The sequence below is a fragment of the Saimiri boliviensis genome, chromosome 9 (genome assembly GCF_048565385.1).
Source record: "Saimiri boliviensis isolate mSaiBol1 chromosome 9, mSaiBol1.pri, whole genome shotgun sequence".
Taxonomy (NCBI): domain Eukaryota; kingdom Metazoa; phylum Chordata; class Mammalia; order Primates; family Cebidae; genus Saimiri; species Saimiri boliviensis.
In genome coordinates, this window is record NC_133457.1 from 88625529 (window position 1) to 88643544 (window position 18016).

At 38.4% G+C, this 18016-nt stretch overlaps 1 protein-coding gene across 1 annotated transcript in view; it reads left to right on the forward strand.

Annotated features, from left to right (window-relative positions):
- Positions 1–247: 247 nt before the first annotated feature.
- TMX4 (thioredoxin related transmembrane protein 4) overlaps positions 248–18016 on the forward strand; it is a 56540-nt gene continuing 38771 nt past the window's right edge. Inside the window, exons 1-2 of the mRNA XM_003933213.4 lie at positions 248–618; positions 9525–9640. Coding sequence (XP_003933262.1) covers positions 443–618; positions 9525–9640 — 292 coding nt within the window. The 5' untranslated portion in view covers positions 248–442. The remainder of the gene's footprint in view (positions 619–9524; positions 9641–18016) is intronic.

An 18016-nucleotide genomic window follows, 5' to 3' on the forward strand; every position in this document is an offset into this window, starting at 1 on the left:
TTTTTGCTGTCATTGAAGACGGGATGGATTTTAAAATTACCGGCCATGTTTCCCTTTAGAGAAGCCCCCACGTGCCAACCCCGCCTTCACTGGAGCCTTAGCAGCAGCGCTGCGTGCTCTAACTTAGGCAACATTGGGTCATCTGTTTATTGTCAGCTTGGCGGTCAGAAGAAAGGGCGGCGGTTGCCTAGGCAACCGACACCCCGGGCAACGGCAGGCGGGGGCGGGAGGGGGCGTGGCCGCGGCGGGCGAGCAACGACGGGAGGAGGCGTCCGCCGCGGCGCTGCGAGCACCGCCCGTCTGCGCGGCCGGGCGTAGGCGGGGTGGCCCCGGCGTCTCCCGCTGCCTTGAAAAACCAGGGCGGGCGAGCGAGGCTGCGGGCCCGGCCGCTGCCTTTCCCCACCCTCCCGGCCAGGCCGAGGAGCCTCGCTCGGCGCCCAACATGGCGGGTGGGCGCTGCGGCTCGCAGCTAACGGCGCTCCTGGCTGCCTGGGTCGCAGCGGCGGCGGCTACGACAGGCCCCGATCAGGCCGCGCTGCCGGCAGAGCAGAGCCGGGTCCAGCCCATGACCGCTTCCAACTGGACGCTGGTGATGGAGGGCGAGTGGATGCTGAAATTGTGAGTGTGCCCGCCCCGCACGCCGCAGTGTCCTCGGGCGTCACCCTCCCAGGCTCGCGCGGCCCGCTAGCGATCTCGCATTGCCGCTTGGGGTCAACCTGAAACCCCGGACCCGCCCTGTCATCAGCCCGAGGCGCCGGGACCGGGCCGCTCGAGATCCCGCACTGCCACTGGGCTAGACTTGGGGGCCCCGGACCCACGTTGCCAAAAACCGGCGGTGCTGGTGCCGGGGCCGGGCCGCTCGCGCCGCGCATGCGCGCCCAGCCCTCGCAGTGACAGCCGAGTGCAGAGCGTCCCCTTGCTTTGGGGGAAGGTGTTTTGGGGATGGAGTGGGCATCTTCCCAAAGGGAGGAGAAGGGAAGGGAGAAAATCTGCAAGCAAACAGTGTGGTTTTATATGTAGATATGCATTGGAAGAGAAAAGCACACTCAGTGACATGCATGTGCAGTATGAATACATAGCACAGGCTAGTTAAGTTACCTGTTGAAGTAATTGCAGCACGGTGAAGGCAGGCCGTGTGTATCATAGTCTTCCGTTTGAAGACCTTGAAATGTCATTGTGAAAATAAAACACAAACATGGATGCCTTTTCAGTTTTACAATAAGATTTCAAAGAAATGTTGATATTTATTATAACTTTTAAAGGTAGGACTTTCTGGGTAATATAATAATTGTGCTTCTGTCATAAAGAAAAGAATATACATGTTACCCCTTTTAACAACAGAGGTAAATTTGGGATAGTGCCTTTTCTTTCAGAAGAAAACTATACTTTTGAGTTAGGAGAAAGAAAGGGATTTGTTGATCATAGTTTAAACTTGTAACAGGAGGTGACCATCTGAAAGAAGGCTTGCAGTGAACGGTGGACAGATGTCTGAATGGGCTTGAGACCATCATAGTGGGCTTACAGGGGATGAAGAATGTCAGGGTGGTTTCAGGCAATCTGTATACTACTATCCAATATTTATTTTATGTTGAGGACACAGACACAGATTGGCTCTTTCCTTTATCCAAGACCAAGTTTTGGTTCTTTCAATTTAGATTGCAAGCAAGTGTCTACGGAGTGAAAACCCCAGTGTGAGATCAGAGCCAAAATTTATGTCACATGGCAGATTACCTTGCTCAAAGAACGTAAGGCATGTCACCCTTTCAAATGTGCATTTACCTCTTGGTCACAACGAAGGGGAAATTTTAGACCTCAAAATGAAATATCCTTGATATCATAATCAGTGGGAGCTGTAGACACGAACAAGTTATTAAAATCTTCCACTTAACTATTTTTGGAAGGAGGCGAGGGTGTCATATTCTATTTGAGAAACTTTTAAAATAAGTGGAGCTGTATTAGGACTGCTATGTAATAATTTTAAGAGTTTTGGATAAACGACGTTTTGTCAGCCAATACTACAGAAAGTTCTCTTTTCAGTAGGTGCTTACAAAATGGACTTTTTCCTAGATGTCAGTTTACAGAGTAAAACTGAGTTTGTGTATGTATGTAAGGAAAGTTAAAACAAAGGCCTCCTCATGTTTAATGACATCAACTCCTTCATGGTCTTTTTGGAATTGCTCTTTTTTTTTTTTTTTTTTTTTTTTTCTAATAGAGTTAAGAACACTAAAGCCTCAATAAGTTTTTAAATGCGTGACAGCCAACAAATCCTGTTTGGCTATGTTGATGGTTTAAATTCTACTTTTTTATGATTGTATAATCATAGTAATCACTTGCTCTGAGTTTGTCATATATCCAGTTGTATGGGATATGCTTGGGCTGTGATGCAAGATGAGTCTTGTAATCGGGAAGGAAGAGGTGTAGACACAAGGTCATTTTAGTAGAAGTTCTCTATTTATCAAGTGCACTTCAGAATAGGTAGACTAGGAAGCAAGGCTGTAAAGGAGAGTTGATCTAAACCATTCCATCCAACTTCTTTTTACGTACTAAAACCCAAGTGCCCATTCCGAAGAAATATTTTGGTTCTTACCTATTTGTGATTTTTCTGTATTATTAGGTGATATTCTTCCTCCTTGCTGTGAAAAAAAAATCCAGTACTTAAAATAATATAAAATTCGTTATAGCCTCAGTATCACTATAGGCCTGCTGTCAATTTCAAAGAATTCATTCAAATAGCCTGTAAGTTACCAGATTTTTTTTTTTGATGTATATAACAGAGAAAAACAAAATATGTTCGCTTCATGTTAACACTTTATTCACATGAACTGGTCATACATAAATGGAAATTGTTAGGAGTTCAAAGATGTAGTTCTTTAAAGAAACAGATTGAGAAGCTTTCTGCTAATATCAAAATGTATTTATTACTTTGAATGACAGTTCTTTATTTGGTCATTTGCTTATATGCTCTCTTTCTCCTGGGAATTTTTTCTTTTATATTCCATGTCATACAGATACCCTCTAATGTAATTTCTGGTTATGTTGGCATAGACAATTTGTTCTTAAGAATCTAGCAGTATTTGGCAGCTCTAAGACATAAAAAGCCCCTATTATGAAATTTAATTTGGTTATATTTTCTTTGTCTTCCCAACAGTCAATTTTTGGATTCTTGCAATTGAATTTACAATGTGTTTAAAATGTATCAGTTAAAAGTATATTTGCAGTAATTCACCATTTCTATTCTGATGCTTTTAGAAATCTGAAAAGTTCCTCCATTGCTTCATGCATTTTCTTTAATGCTATGGGTTTATTGTATACTCATTTGCCCTTTTTCTGAATTAGGAAAAATGATCTAATCTTTAAATTACTTTCTGATGCATGCTTTCTCTATTTCTGTTGCTTTATACTACTCCTCATTCAGTTCCTTTGCAACCTTTTGCTACTTTCAACACTTGCTTGGTTCTCATTATGTCAGTCCTGGAGAAAATGAATTTTGTTCTTTTGAAACACAGAAGTATGTAATATGATACATTCTCATGGCTTTTTCCGCCCAGAAGAAATAGCCAAGTGGCTTAATTTTGACCTTCAAACTGATACTCAGAGGAAAAGTATGTCTTTGGGTTAATTTACCTCTGCAAAGCATATAAATCTTTATAAATTATTGCCTTTTCTGATTTTTGTTCCTGGGATGATCATGTTTCAAAATTAAAATTAAACACCTGGTGATAGATCAAAGCTTTGTTTATTTCTGTAGGACCTCTGGGTTTTAGTATTGTCTTTCTAGTCTTCCTTTATACCTGGAGAGATGTGTTGAACATCATTGACTTAGCTTGCCCATGTCAATTAGTTACAATTTTTTGCATTTTAATAGATTGCCTTGAGGTCTTGATGGAATGTTTGAGAGAGAGTCATTAAATGTTTCTACGTCAGGTTCAGTGTTGGGTACCTGCGAAAGTAAAGAAGAATGAGGTTTCCAAAAGATTGGCCTACTGTGCTCTGAAGGAAATATGTCGTATAAGTTATGTTCATTTATTTAGTAAATTTTTCCTGAATGCTTCCTCTGTGTTGGACATTTATCAGTGCTTCCCAAGAGGACACTATTGGCATTTTTGGTGGACAGTTCTTCGGTGTGTGGGGATGGCCCACATGTTGCAGAATCTTTGGCATCGTTGCTCATTATATTATATTAGTAGTCTCAGTCATGTGACATCAAAAAATTATAGCTCCCATCCCGTGTGCACTCTACTAAATGCTTCTAATTGAAAACCACTGCTTTAGGTACTGTTATGGGTATTTAAAAACATGCAAATGTTGGATTCTAGATAGTCTCCACAAAGGGTTTAAAGTCTCATTAAAACTTGTCATACTTATCACCTGCGTCTGCCTCCTCCACTTCCTCCTCCTCATCATCACAATCACATTTAACAGTTACATTGCTTACATCACATGTTTCAAAGACTATTTTATTTGATCATCCCAGCAATCTAGTGAAGAATTATTCCCATTCTCACCGACTAGGGGAGATTAAAAAAAAGAAACAACAAGATTTAAGCTTTGGCTAATGCCAGCTCCTTAGTAAGTAGTGAGCAAGGCCGTAATGCCAGCCTGAGCTTCGCAGGTTTTGATAACGCAGTTCCTACTTCTCGTGGAAGCCTGGAAGAAGGCACAGAACCTGGTGGACTCTTGCTTAGGCCCTCATCTGGCCAGCAACCTGACTCACCTGAGGGGAGGCCTTGTTCTTAAAGGATTCAAAGGCCCATTCAAGCTCTTACCATCTCTCTAGTTTCTGCAAGTAAAGAACATTTTAGTGTATGCCCATTCTTGACACTGTTCACCACTTAAACAGGTGTCCTGCCTTCCCAACATCCCAACGTGCAGGAAAATTCTATCTCATTATGCTTTGGTTGTGTCTAGCAGGATCCTATCACAAGTAGTAATTATAAATTTATTTATATACTTTTGTACTAGGTCTTTCTTTGACTTCCTCTATTATAAGCTTTTAAGTAAAGGAACAAGGATATTTTTTCCTTCCCTGTTTATCTCCAAAGCTTTAATAACTCAGAAGTAGTTCATGTTCAAAAAATACTTTGTGACAAGATAAATGAGTGAATAATAGACTAATTGTTCTTTTAATCAGGCACTTCAAGCATATCACTGAAGGGAACATCTTTATATATCTTCTGAAGTCTTAAGGATAATTACCATCATCTCCCATGTGGTTACTAATAGAATATTTATTGTGGTGGCCTAGGACCTTCCTGACTCTGTTCTAGGTGCAAGTGATGCAGCAGTCCCTACTTTCATGTAGTGTTAATTCTAGTGAAAATCATGAATTTCACTTTCTCCAGCAGTGTTACGATTTTCATAGAGCTGCTAGTTTTTATATTTCTCTACCTTTTGTGATAGCATGTTCTAGAAATTATTGTCCAAATAAATAAATTTGAGCATAAGACTTTCAATTTGTGAGTCATTCCACATTTGCCAAAAAAGAAGAATAACATTTGAGGTAGTTAAGGCGTCTTTTGTTGACATTTTTATTTAGTTTCCTTTATTAAGTCATAGAAAGATGAGTCTAGCATACCTCTTTCCTCTTCATTGTTACTGAGTATTCTGAGCACTTTGATCAAAGTTCGTTCTACTAAGTGAAAATTGACTGGATTTGTTTTTGACCGTCTCATTTCTGCAAGGAAAGAAAAAGTCAGGAGAAAAGAGAGTGTACTGAGAAACACTGGTGAAATTAGAGTCAAAACAGAAGAAGAGTTGTTCTTTATTGGTAAATAAAAATTTATTGTAAAATTTCCTTTCTAGGAAATGTAATTAAGTAAGTCTTTCTCTGAAATATTTAGTGAACCTAATGAAATCTTACACCAGATTCAGTAAGTTCATGGAATAAAAGATTGAGTGTTCTTCACCTTACATCAGGCAGAACCTCAGGCCACTTTGGACATGAATACTAACATGGACAACAGAATTTCATTTCCCAGAAATGGTTAAAAACATTGCACTGGTATAGAAGTTGGTGTAATTTAGCAGAGCTTTTTGGCCATCTGGAATATATTTCAAATATCTTTATGAAGTTTATTAATTTTGCATACCATTGTGACCTGCAAACAAGTCAACAAAAGTTCAGTAGAAAAGATACTGATTTACAGTTTCTATGACTGCAATGGAGCTAACTGCCCTTGGAGGCTCTTAAGGATTATGTGTAAGAGACAAAGTTATGGTAGGTCATATCTTTTATAGTTCTTAGGATAAGATTGCCAGTGTGAACTAGTTTGAAATAACTGTTAATGAAGATCATGTTCATGTTCTTTTTAAGTTTAATTTATGCATATATACATAAATTATATATATATGTGTGTGTATGTATATGTACACAAAGTAAGAGAAGAGCATGAAGGTCACATGACTTATCCTTGCATTCATTTTGTCCCTGGATATTTTACTTAGTTTCTAAATTTTTGCACAGATTACTGTTCTTTATATACAAAAGAATACTAAAAACGTTAAAAACTGCAGCAACAATGGGCCAGTTTCCATGCGAAGGACTCCGAGCTGGCTTATCTCTGCCACTGAAAGAACATCTGGGCGCATTCCAACACAAATCAGCTGTGGTTAAATCTGTGAAATAATGCCATTAACAATGCCACAGACCAGTGAATAGCAGCTATGTAGAAATGGCATATCTAAAATTACCTCAGTGGCATATCTGAGGATGTATTATAATTGTATATCTGAATGTCAGTTTCCCTCCCCCCCCAAAAAAAACTTATGTAATAGGCTATCTAGAGATTAAGGCCTGAGATTTTTTAAATTATGAAATTTGCATGATTTAATAATTGCTGATGTAGAAAATGTGCCTCTGATTTATCTGAAAGAGAATCTAGGGAAATAAAGAGGATCTGAAGTTCGTTATGTTACACTTCAAGATAGTCTTCTTATTCTTGTTACTTTCTTGTAACTTCTCTCTTTCTCCCTCTGGGTGTTGGGGTAGAGTTTTATATTCCTTGACGATTTTTATCAAAGAACTACCTCTGTCTGGGTTCTTGCTCTGAGTGATCTTAAGCAAGTCTGTATACCTGCTTTGTCTGTTTGGCAGTGAGGCTGTAAGGTCAGATGAGCTAATGCATTGTAAAAATGTCTTGGACCCCAAATAATATTACAAATGTAATTTGTATTAATTATTGCTCCTATTGAAGCAGCATGTACCTGCTTCATATTTCATCTAATCTCTCAGTAACCTTTTAAGATAGCTACCATAATTATCCCATTTTATGGTTGAAGAAGCTGAGGCATGGAGAATTATTAACCTGCCTAGAATATCATGGTTAATTCCTGGTTGATCTTTCTGATTGTTCTGGCAGAGCTCTTATTCAATATCATGAAATGCCTGTTGAAATTTACTTAATAATTCAGAATTCCTTTTTTCCCCTAAAGTTTGCCAACTGCCTGAGTCTCATCTGTTACTTGGATATTTAGAAACTACATAGAAAATAACTGTTTTCACAGATGAAGAATATGATTTTCATTAAAGATGATATACTTGTTTATTCAGCAAATGTTTATTGAACACCTACTATATATCAAGAATGTATTTTTCCCTGGAAATACAGTCACGAATGTTTTTACAAAATCCACATTCAAAGATGTTTGCAGATTATTTTGTTACTCCTTTCTTCTGGATCTCAGGATTTGGACAGTGAGCTGTAATGGGGAGATTAATGGGGTTTTAGCATGATCTTGGAATCAGCTATAAGGTAGCCTTTTCTAGAGATGGTGAACAACTGTGCTTGCTAAGTCTTGCTGCTTCTGGGGCCTGGCTGGATAGAGTAATGAATGCTTTGGCTTTGGGTAGGTAGCCAGTTCTCTTCTGGGTTCTGCCTAATTTTCAGTACTTTTCATGAAATAAATGCATTCCTTCTCCTAATCTTGGCTTTTTAACCCTGAACTCCTCTTTTATAATGTGAAATATCAAAATCTTGCCCAATTTCAGCTTTCTGTTTTTATTTTGTTATTCAGCAAAGTTGGTTTGTGTGTGTAATTGCACTGATTTTTTCAGTGGTACTTAACATGCTTTTTGCACAGTTCAGAATTTTGAAGGGATTTGTAAATAGTGACCTGACAGGCACCTTTGAGCCTAAATCTTATTAGAGGATTTTGATCAATTTTTTACTTTTCCCTTACTTTGTTTCCCTTCCTAAGGCATTTTGTGTGTGAGAGTGTTACATATTGTTGGCAGGCATTCTTTTCTACTTTCTCTCCCCGGCCCCTTTCTTCCTTTAATACAAACATAATAGGTGCCACATTTTGTAAAAAGCAATTCAGAAATGGAACAAATGAAAAATAAATTGGAGAGCATTGACATTTTAAAAATGCTCAGCCTGCTCATCCACAAGTTGGCATATTTCTCTATTTATTCAAGCCTTTATTATGAAAAATGTTAGACATAAAAATAAGAGTAGTAATAGTGTTTGTCCCAGTGCTTATCTCTGTTCATCTCTGGGTTGTACCATCCCCAAGGAGAGGAGGCACCAAATCTCCTTCACAACTGTTGCCTCAGCATCTACCATAGTGCTTTCTTAGTATTTATTGAATGAAAAATTACTGTAAAAAGTAGAGTTCTGATTTGAAAGCCAAGGTATTTTTAACTGCCGCTAAATGTAAGACACTGTTGGATTAGAGCTGGTTTAGCCTATAGCTTCTACTTTCCTTTTCAGAATAGTTCAGACTTGCCATAGATCTTGGAAACATTGTTGAGGACCCTCAAGCAACAGATCTGATCTCTGCCCACCAGATCTGTAGCTTTGATGGATTTGAAACCGGTTTTGCTAGTTTAGGTGCACCCTGTGAAAATTATCCTCCTTTAGTGGGGCACTAAAAAGAGTGCTTCCCCTTAAAAATCAAAAGCTCTCGGGCCGGGCGCGGTGGCTCAAGCCTGTAATCCCAGCACTTTGGGAGGCCGAGGCGGGCGGATCACGAGGTCGAGAGATCGAGACCATCCTGGTCAACATGGTGAAACCCCGTCTCTACTAAAAATACAAAAAATTAGCTGGGCATGGTGGCTCGTGCCTGTAATCCCAGCTACTCAGGAGGCTGAGGCAGGAGAATTGCCTGAACCCAGGAGGCGGAGGTTGCGGTGAGCCGAGATCGGGCCATTGCACTCCAGCCTGGGTAACAAGAGCGAAACTCCGTCTCAAAAAAAAAAAAAAAAAAAAAAAAAAATCAAAAGCTCTCTGGAGAGTAACAAAATTGTACTATTAACATTGAAATAAAATGTTTATGGTTAATAATATTTATTGGAAATATTCTCAAACTTTGGCCAATTTTTTTCCTATAGAATTGACATTCATACATTAAATACTAGGGGGAACAATGTGCTTGTTTTTCTATATTAAATGACTTTGGAAAAGCCTCCTCTTATAATTCTTTTTTAAGAATTTATTTTTTAATTTAAACATTCTATTACTCTAGTTTGTTTTACAGATTTTTTCCATATGTTTATTAATATAATTCTTATTCTTCTCTTCTAGTTATGCCCCCTGGTGTCCATCCTGCCAGCAGACTGATTCAGAATGGGAGACTTTTGCAAAGAATGGTGAAATTCTTCAGATCAGTGTGGGGAAGGTAGATGTCATTCAAGAGCCAGGTACCGTAAGAGTTGAACATAAACTGCAAAAGTTTAACAACTTTTTATTGTGAGTTTTTTCAAGCATGTGGAAACATTGAGAGTCTAGGATATTGATTACCCATAAACTGGACACCTTTAATTAGCAGATTACATTTTTGCATACCTGGGTCTGTCTCTGCATGTGTATGTTTGCAAATACATATTTGCATATATATTTGTTTTTATTTTGCTGAACCATTTGAAAATAAGTTACAGACATCGTGATAATTTACCCTTCAATTCTTTAGCATGTTAAAGCCTTCTTAATTATTTCCCATGTGTTTTTTTTTAACAGTTTTTTGACTGAGGACCGAATCATGGTTCATAAATTACATTTGGTTGTTAACATCTTTTTACTCTCTCTCAATCAACAGTTATCCCTCATTTTTTAAAATGACGTTGATATTCTGAAAAGATCAGGCCAGGATTTTCCTAGGTGTTTCCTTATGGTGACATGTAACTTATAAGAATATTAACTTATATGAGTATTTTCTACAAACTGAGAGTTTAGGTGCATGATATAGGTTAGACATTTATGGCAAGAGTACTTCATAGATGATACTGTGACTTCATATTACATGCACATGCTGTCACCATTAGTAGTAATGTTAAGCTTGAGCACTTGGTTATGGTGATGACACTAAGTATCTCAATTATGAAGAAAGGATCCCACATTGTGATTAGCAAGTAACCTCTGGAATGATTCTTGGGGGTTTTAAGATCCATGTTGCTCTTGTCTGAATCAGTTACTATATTTTACTGCGATTCCAGAAGAGAAAATTTCTAATTCTGTCATTCTGTCTACACTGATTAGCTGTGAATCATGTAATTTTTCATAAGAAAGAATGAATCATTTTTACCCCAAGGAGTGGAGAGATATAGAGACTTTTACATTCTGAAAAGATATATACAATAAATTTGTGTTTGCATTCCTATTTTTTGAGCAGAGTCTCACTCTGTCACCCACACTGGAGGCAGTGGTCCAGTTTTGGCTGACTGCAGCCTCTGCCTCCCACGTTCAAGCAATTCTCCTGCCACAACCTCCTGAGTAGCTAGGATTTCAGGCATCTGCAATTTTTTTTTTGTATCTTTTTTTTTTTAGTAGAGTCAGGGTTTCACCATGTTGGTCAGGCTGGTTTCAAATGCCTGACCTCATGATCCACCCTCCTCGGCCTCCAAAGTTCTGGGATTACAGACGTTAGCTACTATGCCTGTCGGTGTTTGCAGTTTTAAAATAACTTGATATTATATATAAAAGAAAAGTTGGCCTTTTATAATCTAAATCTCCAAAATTTGACTATTTTCAAATTTATTTTTTTTAATTGCATTTTAGGTTTGGGGGTACATGTGAAGAACATGAAAGACTGTTGCATAGGTACACACATGGCAGTGTGATGTGCTGCCTTCTTCCCCATCACCTATATCTGGCATTGCTCCCCATGCTATCTCTCCCCAGCTCCCAACCCCCCGCTGTCCCTCCCCTATTTCCCCCCAACAGAACCCAGTGTGTGGTGCTCCCCTACCTGTGTCCATGTGTTCTCATTGTTCAACACCCACCTATGAGTGAGAACATGCGGTGTTTGATTTTCTGTTCTTGTGTCAGTTTGCCGAGAATGATGGTTTCCAGGTTCATCCATGTCCCTACAAAGGACACGAACTCATTGTTTTTTTGTGGCTGCATAGTATTCCATGGTGTATATGTGCCACATTTTCCCTGTCCAGTCTATCATCGATGGGCATTTGGGTTAGTTCCAGGTCTTTGCTATTGTAAACTGTGCTGCCATGAACACTCATGTGTGCGTGTCCTTATAGTAGAACGAGTTATAATCCTTTGGATATATACCCAGTAATGGGATTGCTGGGTCAAATGGTATTTCTATTTCTAGGTCCTTGAGGAATCGCCACACTGTCTTCCACAATGGTTGAACTAGTTTACACTCCCACCAACAGTGTAAAAATGTTCCTATGTCTCCACATCCTCTCCAGCATCTGTTGTCTCCCAATTTTTTAATGATCACCATTCTAACTGGTGTGAGATGGTATCTCAATGTAGTTTTGGTTTGCATTTCTCTAATGACCAGTGATGATGAGCATTTTTTCATATGTTTGTTGGCCTCATGTATGTCTTCTTTTGTAAAGTGTCTGTTCATATCCTTTCCCCACTTTTGAATGGGCTTATTTGTTTTTTTCTTGTAAATCTGTTTTAGTTCCTTGTAGATTATGGATATTAGCCTTTTGTCAGATGGGTAGATTGCAAAATTGTTTTCCCATTCTGTTGGTTGCTGATTCACTCTAATGACTTTCTTTTGCTCTGCAGAAGCTGTGGAGTTTGATTAAATCCCATTTGTCTGTTTTGGCTTTTTTGGTGTTTTAGTCATGAAGTCCTTGCCTACACAAATGTCCTGAATGGTTTTGCTTAGGTTTTCTTCTAGGGTTTTTATGGTGTTAAGTCTTATGTTTAACTCTTTAATCCATCTGGAGTTAATTTTAGTGTAAGGTGTCAGGAAGGGGTCCAGTTTCTGCTTTCTGCACATGGCTAGCCAGTTTTCCCAACACCATTTATTAAACAGGGACTCCTTTCCCCATTGCTTGTTTTTGTCAGGTTTGTCAAAGATCAGATGGTTGTAGATGTGTGGTGTTGCCTTCAAGGCCTCTGTTCTGTTCCATTGGTCTATATCTCTGTTTTGGTACCAGTACCATGCTATTTTGATTACTGTAGCCTTGTAGTATAGTTTGAAGTCCGGTAGTGTGATGCCTCCCACTTTGTTCTTTTTGCTTAGAATTGACTTGGCTATGCCGGTTGTCTTTTGATTCTATATGAAGTTTAAGGTGGTTTTTTCCAGTTTTCTGAAGAAGGTCATTGGTAGCTTGATGGGAATAGCGTTGAATCTGTAAATTACTTTGGGCAGTATGGCCATTTTCATGATATTGATTCTTCCTAACTGTGAACATGGAATGTTTCTCCATCTGTTTGTGTCCTCTCTTATTTCGTTGAGCAGTGGCTTGTAGTTCTCCTTGAAGAGGTCCTTTACGTTCCTTGTTAGTTGTATTCCTAGGTATTTTATTCTCTCTGTAGCAATTGTGAATGGCAGTTCGTTCTTGATTTGGCTCTCTTTAAATCTGTTATTGGTGTATAGGAATGCTTGTGATTTTTGCACGTTGATTTTGTATCTGAGACTTTGCCAAAGTTGCTTATCAGTTTCAGGAGATTTTGGGCTGAGACGATGGGGTCTTCTAGATATGCAATCATGTCGTCTGCAAATAGAGATAATTTGACCTTCTCCTTTCCTATTTGAATACCCTTTATTTCTGCTATTTAAAAATTTTAATAGTCATCTTTTTTTATTGACATTCAGTTTATACCTACTGCATCCTTGCATCCTTTTACAAGGGCAAAAAGAAAATGGGCATATTCATTTTCTGTAATAAACTGTGTGTTCAAAACACACAAAGTAATGAAGTACCAGTTACTTGGACAACAAAATGGATAATATATGTTAAAATTGATGTGTCAACAAACCCATGGAGCGAGTTTTTTATTAAAAGTCATGCATCCTCATGCCTCTATCTTTGTAAGCATTTGATGCAAATCCACCTGTCTGTCCTCCATCTAGAGATGGGCAATTATAGCTATTAGTTCATGGTTTTGGCTGTTAAAATAAGTTATTCTGTTTGGAGGCTAAATCGTTGCAAATACATTTTTGCTGAAAACTTGTTTCGTCTTTAGAGTTTAAGTAAAATAAAATCAGATATAAGACTTGTTAATTACTGGGCACCAGGCACATTTTATGATAGGTTTCTTAAATATGCAGCTGGTCAATTTACATTTCAATAATTTGGTATACCTGCCCTGAATTTATAGCATGATTTGAATTAAAAGAATTAAACAGCCTTGTGATAGGTTCACAAATCTAATGTGTAGTTAAATATACTCTTTCCCTCTAAAAATGTAGACTTGCAGCTATTTTTAACATTGTGAATTGATTAGGTTTTCTTGATGATGAGGTAAGAGAGAAATTGATTTTAAGAAATACTTGTAATACATTCAGTGTTGACTCGGCTTTATGTATATCTAAGATATATATACTTGAAATATTCATTAAAGGAGAAGGAAAAAACTCTGGTATTCTGTAGGAATAGTGAAAAAAAGCCTAATAAAAGATGATTACTTTATGTGTTTGAACAATTTTTTATAGGCAGAGGCTCTAGAATTATTTTAAATGAAAAAAATTTAAAAAGTACAACTCATAAATAAAAAATAGGAGATAAACTTCTACATGCATGATTATTCAAGAGACCTATAAAATATTTCGTTTCAGATTATACTGTTTTAAATTTATAATTTTACTTTGAATTACAAATTTAATGCTTTCAATTAATTTTCTAATAGTGATTATAAGTAATGTGTTTATTCAACAAGTATTTGAGTTTCTACTGTAAACAGACTGTGTTCTAGATACCAGTGATAGAAAGGTGAATAAGGGGAATAGAGGCCTGGCTCCTCATTGAGCTACATTCTAGTGGAGGAGATAAATAGTAACAAAAGAAAATTGGCAAGTAATGTTAAATGTTGGTAAGGGATATGAAGAAAAATTTGGATAAAAATATACAAAATGATTGGATAAAAATGTACAAAATTTACTTCCTCAATTTATCAAAAACCCTGTTTAGCTAGAGGTCTTGATAAATTGAGGAAGTAAATTTCAACAAGCTTTGTGGGAGGAGCATTCCAGGCAGAGCAAACACCATGTGTAGGTAGCAGTGTACTTGGCTTATTTGGGCAACAGTATGACAGTCAGTGGAGTACTTGAGACAAATGGGGATGGAGAAGTAGCTAGGAACGACACCCTATGAGGTCTTGTTGGTTATGGCAAGAAGTTTAGATTTCCTACAATGTATGGATAGGGAGCTACTGGAAGATTGGAGCAGAAGAGAAATATGATTTATATTTTATAATAATTCCTTTGGCAGCTATGTGAAAAAAAAATTGACTAAAGGGGATCAGAAGGAAGCAGGGAGAATGGTTAGGCAGTAAATCAGTAGTTCAGAGCTGAGATGATGACTTGGACTTGTAACAGCAGTGGTAAGTGGTTGGATTTGAGATACTAGGATTTTCTGATGGATTGGTTGTTGGAAGTGGTGGAAAAGGAAGAAATGGAGAAGACTCAGGAGAAGTAGGTTTGGAACAGGGGCTAAGTTTGGGATGCTAAATAGACATCCAAATAGAGATGAACTAGAGATGTAAGTTTGAGGACTATCAGTGAACTTGGCATTTGGAGCTAGAAGAAAAATTCAGATTATTGAGAATCTGTGTGTGCTAGAGCAGTGAGAACTGGTCACTGCAACATTTAGAAAAAAGAAGTTGTGGCTGGGTGTGGTGGCTCATGCCTGTAATCCCAGCACTTTGGGAGGCCGAGGTGGGCCGATCACCTGAGGTCAGGAGTTCAGGACCAGTCTGGCCAATATGGTGAAATCCCATATCTACTAAAAATATAAAAGTTAGCTGGGCATGGTGGTGGGTGCCTGTAATCCTAGCTACTCAGAAGGCTGAGGCAGGGGAACCACTTGAACCTGGGAGGCATAGATTGCAGTGAGCTGAGATCATGCCATTGCATTCCAACCTGGACAATGAGAGTGAAAGACCATCTCAAAAAAATAAAAATAAAAAATAAAAAATAAATTGCAGCAGAGGAGGAGTACCAGTAAGATAAGAGAGGGAGAAGTAGGAGGTCTGGAAGCCGAGTAAAGAAGAGTGTCTTATGTGGTACTAACTCATTGGCAAGCCTTTGGGGCAGCTTGCCTCTATCTTGGAAACTATTTCTTTCTTTCTTTTTTACAAACTCTGATGTCTTGAATGAAAACTAGAAACCCATTGAAATGATACAATTTTTCCCCATAGTTGAACACTTTACTGTGTATTTCTGTATACAAATTTATGTTTGGTTGTGGCTCTTCCTTAGTATATTCCTGCCTTGCCACAGAAGTGCTAGTAAGGAATAATTTCAATTCTTTCCCTGTAAGCAAAATTTAAAAAGAGGGGAAACAATAATTTTGAAGTGTTCATGTATACTCTTTAGTTATCTTGTACCTTTTCCATTAGTACATCTAATAAGAGATTCTTTTAAGTGTTTTAAACAAAATAAGATTTCAGACTTATCAATGAAATGGGAAAAGTTCCTTTGTCCCCTCGAAGGGTATGTGATGGGGGTGTGGCTCGCTGCTTTGGTGCCTGGTGGCTCAAACCTCTAGGAGGAATATGCAGATGAACAGGCTGTGGGGCTCCAATTCCATGGCAGTGTATAGGGTTGAATGTTTACAGCTGAATCCCCAGTGGGCGAGTGTTACTGTGTGCTCTTTCAATTTAGCCGTCTGTAAGTGGCTTGTGTTAGCTCAATTAGACCCCCTTGCCTTATCGCAGGGGCAGAGGGCTTTCTGTATCCTGGGGTTTCTTGCCTTGGTGTACCAGAAGAATCAAATCACATGCGGGCCTGGAGAATGAGTGCAAGGTTTTAATGAGTGGAAGTAGCTCTCAGTGAGGTGGATGGAGAGGTCAGAAAGGGGATGCAGTGGGAAGGTGGTGGTTTTCTGCTGGTATGTGCTTCTACTGGTGTGTCCTTCTAAAGGCGTGCTCCTCTCAGTGTCCTCTTAATATTCAGCTCCCTGTATGTTCTTCTGCCAATGTGTTCATCTTGACACCCAGCTGCTTGTTTGTGTGCCTGCTAAAGACTAGGGATTTATATATGCACACGATGGGGGTGTGGCGGGCCATGGTTGTCTTGGGAAATGCAACATTTGGGTATAAAAACAGAAATGCCTGTTCTCACCTAGGTCCATGGGCACAGGCCTGAGGGTGGAGCCCTCTCCATGGATGGTCCTTCCCTTCCCAGCACTTCCCTGCTGTCTTCCGTATCATCAAGACTAGAGAATATAATCATGTTGCATTTTTATGGCTGATATGTAGAAGCCAAGGAAAGGGCATCCTTTAGATTAGGTTATATCGCATTGCCTGTTTAATACTGCATAGATCAGGTGATGTTTCAGTTGAACTGACTTTGGGAAATTAAATTTAATGAGTATATACTTGAACCTTCTGTTCCATGCAGATGAGCTTAGTTGTCAAGGACAGGAAAACAGCAGCTGCTCATAGATCCCCATGGGTGATGACTATTTCACTAGATTAGAGGTAAGCCAGATTCCTACCACACAGCCAAGAGTAAGAATTGTTTTTAAAACTACTGATTAATGCAGAAGTCAGTTTAGTTTACTGTGCTTCAGTTAGTGTTATAGTTTTAATTTTATAATTTAAATTTTATCTAGTATTCTATTATGATGACAACCTTGTTTCAATCTCAGAGGTAAGGTTAACTTTTTTTTCATTGTGTTTTCCTTCTGCTACCCTCTTTGGTGATAACAACAACATTTAGTGAGCATTTACTTCAGCCTGTATTTGTGTTATACCCTTACATGCATTTTAGCTTCATAACAGCTCTGTGAAGAACAAACTGTTTATCTCTGTTTTACTCAGAAAACTGAGACTAGGAGAGGTTTAGTAACATGAGAAAGGTAACACAGCTAATAAATAGTATAACAATAGCTAATAGGTAGCTATTAGCTATCTCTGTTTTCCTAATACTGAACCTATAGAATCTCTGTTGTGTTTTGGCTTATCAAAATGTAATTCTCTATCATAATTCTGTTCTTTCTCTAAGCTTTTAATTTTGCTTTCTTTTGCTGCATGTGTTTCAGATAAGTTTTCTGATACAAAGTTAAAATCTATCCTGCATTCTCCATTTATGCCCTTTTTATGTTGCTTCACAGCCTTTTTTTTAAAGTGAAAGTTAACCTTAAAGTAAAAAAGATATGCAGAAATTTTGGAAGTCTTTGTGGCCTAACTTTGTTTTTCTTAGTGAAAGGCTTAGGAGTACACTTGTTTCTTCTAAGCTTACTGAAGTTCTTGCAGTGAACTATTATGTTAACCTTGAGACAAGCTGCTATTATAATGTTCAAATTATTCTTTGTCAAATCCACATTTAACTGTGTTTTTAAACCCTGAAGCCACAATCTCAGATGGTACTTCTGTGTTCCAAGGTGGTCATGTTTTAATTTTCAAGTAAAAAACATCTCTCTTGACCCTTCATAGAATCAGTGTTCAAGGTCAGAAGACATTTTTGGAGCACTGAGATGAGACCCAGAGCTTTCAGATGTCTTTTAGCCTCCCAGAAGTGACTTTTTTTTTTTTCTTAAGTTGAATCGCTTGTGGTGTTGGATCTACAAGGATTTAGTATTATGTCATCATCTAGGAGGACTTCAGCTATTCTGGGTTTTGTTGTTGATTTTACTGAATATATCATTACA